The sequence below is a fragment of the Miniopterus natalensis genome, chromosome 7, assembly GCF_054644295.1.
Source record: "Miniopterus natalensis isolate mMinNat1 chromosome 7, mMinNat1.hap1, whole genome shotgun sequence".
In the NCBI taxonomy this organism is placed as follows: domain Eukaryota; kingdom Metazoa; phylum Chordata; class Mammalia; order Chiroptera; family Miniopteridae; genus Miniopterus; species Miniopterus natalensis.
Window position 1 is genome coordinate 4,574,800 of NC_142087.1, and position 9,356 is coordinate 4,584,155.

The window sequence follows — 9,356 nt, forward strand, 5'->3', positions numbered from 1 at the left end:
GACCATATCAGATCTTGCAAACTAGCAGTCTCCAGGGCTACCTCCAGCCCACAGTCATGTTCTGCTCCCCCACTTCCATAAATTTTAAACTCTTAATTTATTGCTAATATTTTAAATTCAGATTTCACATTAAAACCTGAATTTATGCTTCTCTTAGAAAAGAAAATACCAGAAGATTTTGTTGCTATCTGGCAACAATTGTTTAGAGTTGAGTAATTGTGGTGGGAGAACTTAAGTTGGAGGGTGAATTTCTTGTTTGCCATAATCCCCACCACTCCTTAATGTATTGCACTGGCTCTCTTCATTTGATTCTGCCACTTTCCTGGCTTCTGAAGGCATTTGAATCTATGACTGCTGAGCAACATGATCTGGAAGGTCCATTTTAGCTTTAGTGATCACAGGTTCTAATGATCTAGAGCAACGCTCACAATAGAACTTTCTATGGTGATGGAAATGTTCTATACCTGCCTTGTACAGTAGCTACTTGCAACAGAAATGTGGCTAGTTGGAACTGAGATGAGCTGTAAGTAGAAAACACACACCAGATTTTACTGAGTACAAAAAAGTGAATGTAAAATATCCCATTAATACTTTTTATATTGATTACATGTTTAAAGGATATTATTTTGGATATATTAGGTTGAGTAGATATTTTATTAGAATTAATTTCACTTTATTAAGTGGCTGCTAGAAAGTTTTAAATTATATCTAAGGCTCCCATTGTGTGTCTATGGGACACAGCGCTGTCTATTTGGGAAGATTTTAGTCACCTTTCCGTATTCTCAACCCAACTCCATGGCAGTGATGTTCTACACCCACAGGCTGTAAAATTCAGTGACTCCCATGTTGTATGGGCGTTTGATTCTGACTCCAGATCGCAGGGTTTACCACTTCCTCTTCCTGCCCTGTCTTATGGCTCTGAATCCTCTCTGCAGAAACTCCCCTCCACGACACTGATTCTATTTCGGTGATTCAGAAGCCCTTCCGGATGTTGTGGGCTTTGTAGTCAAGCCAGCCTTATATAGGCAGAAGTGGCTGCCTACATGTGCTGAGAAGTGCCAAAAATATCTTCTGTCCTTTCCCTCCCTATTGCCCCCATCCTCCCAAATCTTACACACTCACCAGAGGCCTTTGGGAAATGACCAACATGAGCCTTAACCAATCAGCTCCCCGGTGCCTGTGCAGAAACTGGGCAAATGCTGGTGTCTTCCAGGACTGCTCCTCTCTGACCAGCACAATGCCCTGTAATTTCCTATGTGATGGGAGCCTGGTCAGGGATCTTGCTCAGTGAACATCACAGAGGCTTGCACAATCAGGTCTGAGCAGCCTGGGGCCCACTCAGGCACAGCAGTCAGCCCAGGTGAGGGGAGCAGAGAGGAGCATTGAGCTGTTGTTTACTGGGCGCTCTGCATACATTATTTCATTGAATCCTCAAGAAACCTCAAAAAGTAGGTACTAGCACTCTCATTACAGCAGAGTCCACACAAGTTCAGAGAGGGATAGTGTGTCTCCCAAGAACACACGGCACACGCAGTATGTGGAAAATCTGGTGACGCTGGGCCTCGTTTTTAAGGGGCTTCAACCCTCAGCTGGAGCAGAGTAGAAGCTGCCCTTTGTGAAGCATCTACACATGATCAGGTAGCGCTGTTTCCATCTGGACTGCTGTGCTCCTAATTTTGGCTGGGTGGCCCCGTGGGCACATGCATTCACTGCTCCTGGTCCACTTGGTGCCCAGTCTCTGCACACTTGGTGCCTGGACTGCCTTCCTGGAGGAGCTTGTGATCTGGGAAGAATGTTAGGCTCTCTGAGGGCCACAGGTGTCTCATTAAATTGTGTCACCTCGCATGCGGGCCACAGGACATCCTTCTTCAGGCCTGAGCAAGTGACTCAGGCACCGTGTCCTTATAAGGAAAAATGACAGGGAGTCTGGAATGCTGCTTAAGTGTCCCCTAACTGGCCCATCCTGCAGGGTGGAGACCTGTGGGCTCAGGAAAGGCCTCAGGCAGTGATGGGGCACAGAAATGCTGGGAGAGAACAGCCTGGAAGGATACCTTCAGGGTAATGGCTATAGCCAAGCACATACAGGGAACACACATGTATTGAGTTCCTCCTATGTACAGTGCCAGAAGCAACACAAGGTCCTCATGAGTCTTGTGACTCCTTCCCTCCACACTAGTAGAACACAGTGGTTGACCAGTTGACTTTGGAGCAAGACTATTGGGTATAAATCACGGTTTTACCTCTTATTAGCTGAGTGGCTTGGTTAAGAGACTTAATTCTCTGGGTCTCAGTTTTTTGAACTGGAGAATGGAAACCCTACCACAAAGGATTGTTGGATGTGGGGATTCGACAAATTAGAATACGAACTGTTTAGAAGTGTATCTGATGCATAGCAAGGGCTCAATAAATGTTAACTGTTATCACAGTCACTCTCTTTTAAGAGGAAGAAATTGAGACTGAGAGAGATGAGGTCATTTGCTCAAGGTCACACAGCTAGGAAGGGACAAAGCTGTGCTTTGAAGCCAGGTCTCCATTGGGCTAAAGACTGCAGGGGAGCTGGAGAGAAAGATCGGAGCCAATGACGGTTGGAGAAGAGCCTTAGCTGAAGTCCAGTTGTGGGTCCCCACACCCTAAGAGTTAGGATCAGGCTGCTCCTGGGACACCTAACTGGAGAAGGGAAGGGAAAGAGAAAGCTGAGCAGAGATCTAGTCCGGGCACTACCACTAATGAGCTGAACTGCTGCCCTGAACCTCAGTTTCCTCCTCTATGAAATGGGACTAATCCCACCTTCCTGTTATCAGGACTATCAGGACTAGAGACGTTGCTTGGGAAAGGCTCCTTCTCTCCTCCCACACCCTCTACCAGCCCCTGCCCACCCAAAGAGGATGAGGTGAGGCAGCTCGCCCAGCCCCCTGGGAGGTGGGCCCAGCAGGGCGGGACAAGGCGACCTGGGAGGACTTAATAAAGGGCAGAAAAGCAGAAGTAACAGGATTTCCCAAGTCCTAGAAGTTGAAATTCCCCACACTTCCTCTCCACCTGCCATTGCTGCCTAAGGCCGCCTGGCTGGCTCCATTGCTATTCAGGAGGCATGAGGACCATCTGGGGGACAGCTGAACACCTCATCAGGACAGGGTAGGTCTGGAGACCTTGGACACTGGGGGCCACAGGCAAGAAACCAGTCAGCAGTCAGGCATCTGGGGGTGAGTCTAGGTCCAAGCTCTGCCATTCCCTGACGGGATGACTTTGGGTAAATCCTTACCCCTTTGAGCCTCAGTTTCCCCATCTGTGAAGTGAAAGGAATAATAATGCCTACAAGCTGTTGTGAGAATGGAATGAGGGAATGCACACACAGGGCCTGCTGGTGTTCTTGGTCAGAGTGAGCACTCAATAAATGGCAGCTAAATTCTTAGTGGCCACACTTAACACAGGCCTTGGCACCCAATATGACTTAGAACTGGTTTTCCATTCCAATAGTGTTTATAGTAGCTATTATTTTTACAGCTACCAGATTTTGAATACTAATGATACAGTAGGAGGGGGTTTAGTCACAAATTAAAATGGCTTTAGGGGTTGGGGAAGCCATAATTCATTATCTCTGACCTCAAGTGGGTCCTCTGTGCTGCCCAGCATGTATATCATTTGCCTAATTCGTTTGCTTTCCCACTTTCCTGGACAACTATGTTATACCTTCTCCTCTATCTTCAAGCTTTCATCGTCTCCTCCAGCACCCTTACCATCAATGCTGATCTCGATTCCCGCTACTCTGAGCAAACAGAAACAAACATACTACAGTCAACAAATACTTATGGAGTACCCACCACATGCCAGACACTATTCTAGGCACTTGGGACATATTAGTGATCAAAAGAGAACAAGTGTCTGCCTGGTGCTCCAGTAACAGATAATACCTGGCATGATACAAGTCACCAGACACAAAATGACCCTATCAGGCACTACTTTTATCACACCATTTTATAGATGAGAAAACTGAGGCACAGAGAAGTTAAAAAACCTGGCAAGCCCTATTGAGCGTGGCTCAGCAGTTGAGCATTGACCTGTTATCCAGGAGATAGAGGTTCAGGGCACATGCCAGGGTTGCGGGCTTGACCCGTAGTAGGGGACGTGCAGGAGGCAGCCAATCAATTACTCTCTCATCCTTGATGTTTCTCTTTCTCTCTCTCTCTGAATTTAATAAAGACATATTAAAAAGAAAAGAAAATAAAAGAAATCTAGCCAAGACCACACAAATGGTGGGTGGTGAAGTAGGGATTTGACCCCAGACAGTCTGGAGTCATGCCTTTAACCATTGCTGTGTTTTGTGTATGTCAGATGATGTTAATATATAATTGCCCACACTTCGCCTGTCCATCCACCATCATCTGTATTCATTTCCTCTGGCTTCCCACCTGCTATTAAGAATGAATGGCCCCTGCTTCTTTCTAAGATCATCCCCATCTTTTGTGCTCTTGGTCTCACTCTTGACAGTCATGAAGGAGATCACTGCAGGGAGGCTCCCCTTCATCAGTGTCCCCTTTCTTGATTAGATCTCCCATCTGCACACCTGCCAGAGCTTCTTCCATCTTACATGATCTCTCTTGGTCACATCTTGCCCATTGGCTACTGCATCTTTCCTGACCCAGCAGCAGCATTTGACATAGTTGAAATATTTTATTTACCTGGCTGTTCAAGCAGCACATTGCCTGGTTTCTCAGTGTCTTTGCTGGTTCCTCTTCATCTCCCAAACTGTTAACCCTGGAGTTTGAGGGCTCAGTCCTTGGCTCTCTCCTCCTCCTCCTAAACACACTTCTTGAGGAATCTCACCCTGCCCCTTGACTTTAAATACTATAAATCAGCAGCACCCAACATTATATCTCCAGCCTGATCTCTTCTCTGAATTCTTGATTCGTGTTTCCAACCACATACTCAACAGCTCCACTGAATGGCTAAATTGGCAACAAATTTCAGACTTTCAACAGAATCCCTCCTCTCCCCATTCCACTCAGTTCTGCTTGAACCACACTTTTCTGTCTCAGGAAGTGACACCCCAATGTTTCCAGCTGCTCAGTCTACCAAACCCTGTGGTCACCTTTCTCTCACACCCACAGCCATCAGTCTTGGCCAATCTTGTTGGCTCTTCCGTTAAAATGTATCCAGAATCCCCTTTTCTTACAGTTCCTCCACCGTCACTCTTTAGTGTAAGCTCTATAAGGGCAAGGATTCTTGTCTGTTTACTCATTCCTGTTTCTCCAGTGGGTGGCACATAGTAGTTGCTTAAAAAATATTTATTGAATAAATAGAGTAGAAAAATTTCTCAGAGGTCAACTGATCCACTCTCCCCTTTCCCCCAAATTATAGAGAAGGCACTGTGGTCCATAAACTTCTTTAATGTTTAATGTCACACAGTGCCAACAGTGAAACAGTGTCTTTATTTCTCTCTCTCATTCTCTCTCTTTCATCTGTGCTTCTCTCTTCATGATTCTTTCATTCCCTTGGGCCAGTTGCCTTTACAAAATTGGAATTATGGATGCAAGCAGCCCAGGCATTCACCTTCACATCCTCAGGAACTCCGTGGAAACCGGGCTCTTCTCTGAGAACTCCAGTGAGCCGCCTGGGGAAGGCTCTGATTGGTTCAGCTTGGGTCATCTGGGTTTGGTGTGGGTTACTCCGATTGGCCCACCAGGGAGGAATGCCCACCCCTTTGGCTGATGGGGTGAAGCCTGTTAGCTGATGAAGGGTTTGTGGGGCAGGGACATGGGGCAGACACTCAATCCCCCACCCTCCTGATAAACCTTCTCCCAATTTCTTGTGTGCAGGTGGAGATTCTGGCACTTGGGGCTCTGCAAGGCTCTTGTACCACTGCAGGCGGCCTGGGCTGCCTTCTGTCAGCCTGTCCCAGCCAGCTGTGGCCAGCTGTTAATCCAGCTCCTCCTGTGTGGTTCTCTAGCTGTTGCTGCTGCAGGTCTGATCCACCACTGGCTGGTGTCCTCGCTGCTTTATCCTTTGGAGCCTTCGGCCATAATGGCCACTCTCTGTGGCCTCTTGGTCTTCCTGGGCCTGGGCCTGGTGCCTCCGGTTCGCTGCCTGTTTGCACTCAGTGTGCCCACCCTGGGCACAGGACAGGGCCGGCGCCTGCTCCTGTCCTGGAGTACTGCCACCTTGGCTGTCACCGTGGTGCCCAACGTCTTGGCTAACGTGGGTGCAGCTGGACAGGTGCTGAGGTGTGTCACCGAGGGCTCCCTGGAGAGTCTTCTCAACACCACTCACCAGCTACACACAGCATCCAGGGCTCTGAGTCCCACTGACCGAGGCCTGACACTCCAGGTCCAGGGTAATGGCTCTGTCTTCCGGCTTCACATGCTCAAGGTCACTCAGCAGGTCCTGGAGGACTTTTCTGGCCTGGAGTCCCTGGCCCGGGCAGCAGCACTGGGGATCCAGCGGGTGGTTACAGGGCTCTTTATGCTGGGCCTCCTGGTAAACTCAGCCTGGTATCTCCATTGCTACCTGACCGACCTGCAGTTTGATAACGTCTATGCTACAAGGCAGTTGGCTCAGCAGCTGGAAGAGGCCCGGGCCACACACCTGCTGGCCTCCCCACCAGCCTGGCTGCTGAGGGCGGCTTGGCCAAGGTTGTCCCAGGGGGAGCTGCTGAGCTGTCTGCTAAGGCTAGGGCTGCTCACCCTGCTCCTGATGGCCACAGCTGTGACAGTGGCCACAGACCACGTGGCCTTCCTCCTGGCCCAGGCAGCCGTGGACTGGGCTCAGAAGCTGCCTGCTGTGCCCGTTACGCTCATGGTCAAGTATGATGTAAGTGTGGTGATGAGAAGTTGGGCATAGAGAGAAAGGGTAGGGCTTGTTAAATCCTTGACTTGTGATTGAATTTTACTTACCTTCAAATCACAGCCCTGGGCTAGGCTGTGGGACCTGGGGCATCCGCAGATGAACTTATTTAATTCCCACTACAACCCGACACAGTGGGTTCTGTTTTCACCTACCACAGGTGAAAATACTGATACCTAGAGATGTTAAAATAATTCCCCCCCCAAGGTCTCTCTTTTCATACATGCCAACATGTCCTAGCCCCCTTTTTCTCACTTGTACAAATTGGGTCAGCCCTCCTTTCCCTACAAGGTTACTGTGAGCCTTAAAATATGATGGTCCCTAGAAGTACCTAGTAAGCACTATGACCCACAGGGGCTGTTTAATAAATGCTGGCTATTACTAACAGCTCACATCTGTGCATATTGGACTGGAGGAGGGTTCAGGAAGGGACTGGGTCAAGAGTCCACTAACTATGGCCCACTGGCCAAATCCTGCCAGCTTCCTGTTTTTGCAAATTAAGTGTCATAGGGGGAATAGATGGTATGGAAGGAGACTTGATTGCAGTGGTGAACTCGCAATACAACATACGGATGACGTATTATAGAATTGTACACCTGAAACCCCAGAAGGCAAGGGTTACTTCTGTGCCCATTTTGCAGATGAGGGCAAGGGGAGGGGAAGTTGACGCAGCCCTGCAGGTGGCGGGGGACAGGGGATGGCTGGGGCGTGTGTCAGCTGACTGGGCCTCTTTCTCCCTTGCGAAGGCTGCGTACAGCGTCCTGGACTTCCTCCCCTTCCTCTTCAACCAGCCGCCCCTGGAGAGACCCTTCCACTCGGCCCGCAAGTCCCTGCAGTGGGAGCTGCGCTTCACGCCCCCTGGCTGCCCGCTGCTGCCCGCGCAGCGCCCCCTCGCGGCCGCGCCCCTGGCCGCGGGGGGCCTGCAGCTCGTGGCTTGCTCCACGGTGCTCCTGGAGACCTACGCCCGCCGCCTGCGGCACGCCATCGCCGCCTCCTTCTTCAGGGCCCGGGAGGCACGGCGGGCCCGCCACCTTCACGCGCGGCTCCAGCGGAGACACGACAGGAATCTCCCGCGGGCCCCTTCCTGATGCCCACGCGCGGACCCGCCAGCGAGCGCCCAGCTGGACAGACAGGCCTACCGCATACCGGACACTTGGAAGAACAGAGAGCCCCGGAGATGCGGGGAAAGGCCTTCGGAGTCGCACAGGCCTAAGTTGTAACCTTGGCCCTCCTGCTGCCTCCCTGTGTGACCTTGGGCCGGTTGCTGCACCTCTCTGAGCCTCAGTCTCTACAGCCGCATGACAGTGATGGGAGCTACTTTCCACAAGGGAAGGTGGTGAGGACAGAATGAAATACTGGGCATGGAAGGCCTCCATAAACAAAAGCACGCCAAGTGGGAGGCAAGGAAGCGCAGAGACGGCTCAGCGGGCCTTCAGGCCGGTGGGGGTCGGTCGAGGTCAAGGCTCTCACCTCATCAACTGCTTTACCTAGTCAATGGAAACTTCGCCTCCCGATGTGTCTAAATGCTCCTGGAACTTATTTCTATGCCCCTGAGTCCTCTGAACTTATTGATAGTAATCTAAAATTGTCATGATTTTGTAAATAAATGTATTTATTAAATCCTAAATTGGGTTAGGTTACTCCTTCGCTTGGAATTCCTTTAGGGGCTTCCCATTTATGGCTGCCAGGTTTAGCAAATGAAAATACAGGATACCAGGTTCCATTTAAATTTTAGATAAACAATGAATATGGGTTTAGCGTCCTTGGGATATATTGTTCTTGTACTAAACATACTTAGAATATGCCCATAGTGGTTGTTTATCTGAAATTCACGTTGAACTGGCTAACCTGTAATTTATCTGGCAACTGTCTCCTCATTGAAATTATAATAAATTGCAATTCCCTACTCTGTAGGCTTGGTACCCCTTGTTTTTCCCTCCAGATCATTCTCTGCCATTCTTCTGCCTGTTGTTGTCTTTCACAGGGGTCTGACCTTTGTGAGCCTATGAGTCATAACACCCTGGCTCCCTTGCCCTCTGTTGATTGGGCCCAGTCGATGGGAGGCACTGACAGGCTGTCCAAAGTGGGAGGGGAGAGAGAGGTCAGGAGATTTGTTCCTGCAGCCTTCTGGGCTGTTACGGGGCAGAGGTCACATTCTGTTAGCAGGAATTAATGGGCTGTTGCTTCATGGCATCCACATCTGGAAGAATTGGCTCTCCTTAGGCCAGGAGTAAGATGGGCAGCTTATTGGACCATCTTTCAGTGGCTGGCATTGACCGTTGTATAGGTGGCTCAATTGTAGTGGGCACCATTCAGCGTCTAAATGGATGGATCCTCTGGAGTTGTGCAGTGCACGGCTTATGTGAGTATATAAGGCAGACCTTAATGGGAGTGGGGTAATTCCCCAAAGGAAAATTGAAGTGCTTGTTATCAGGAAAAGAGAGTATGGGTGTCAGGAGAAACAAAACACAAAAGCAACAACATATGTCCACCACAGATGAGGTGACCCAGGTCATCAG

General features: G+C 49.6%; 1 protein-coding gene across 1 annotated transcript; it reads left to right on the forward strand.

Moving 5' to 3' along the window:
• Positions 1-3,088: 3,088 nt before the first annotated feature.
• On the forward strand, positions 3,089-8,215 carry OCSTAMP (osteoclast stimulatory transmembrane protein). Its single transcript, XM_087819272.1, is given in 5 exon segments — positions 3,089-3,132; positions 5,814-6,804; positions 7,584-7,945; positions 7,947-8,067; positions 8,069-8,215. Coding segments are annotated over 5 exon segments (1,665 nt in total).
• The last annotated feature ends 1,141 nt before the right edge of the window (positions 8,216-9,356 follow it).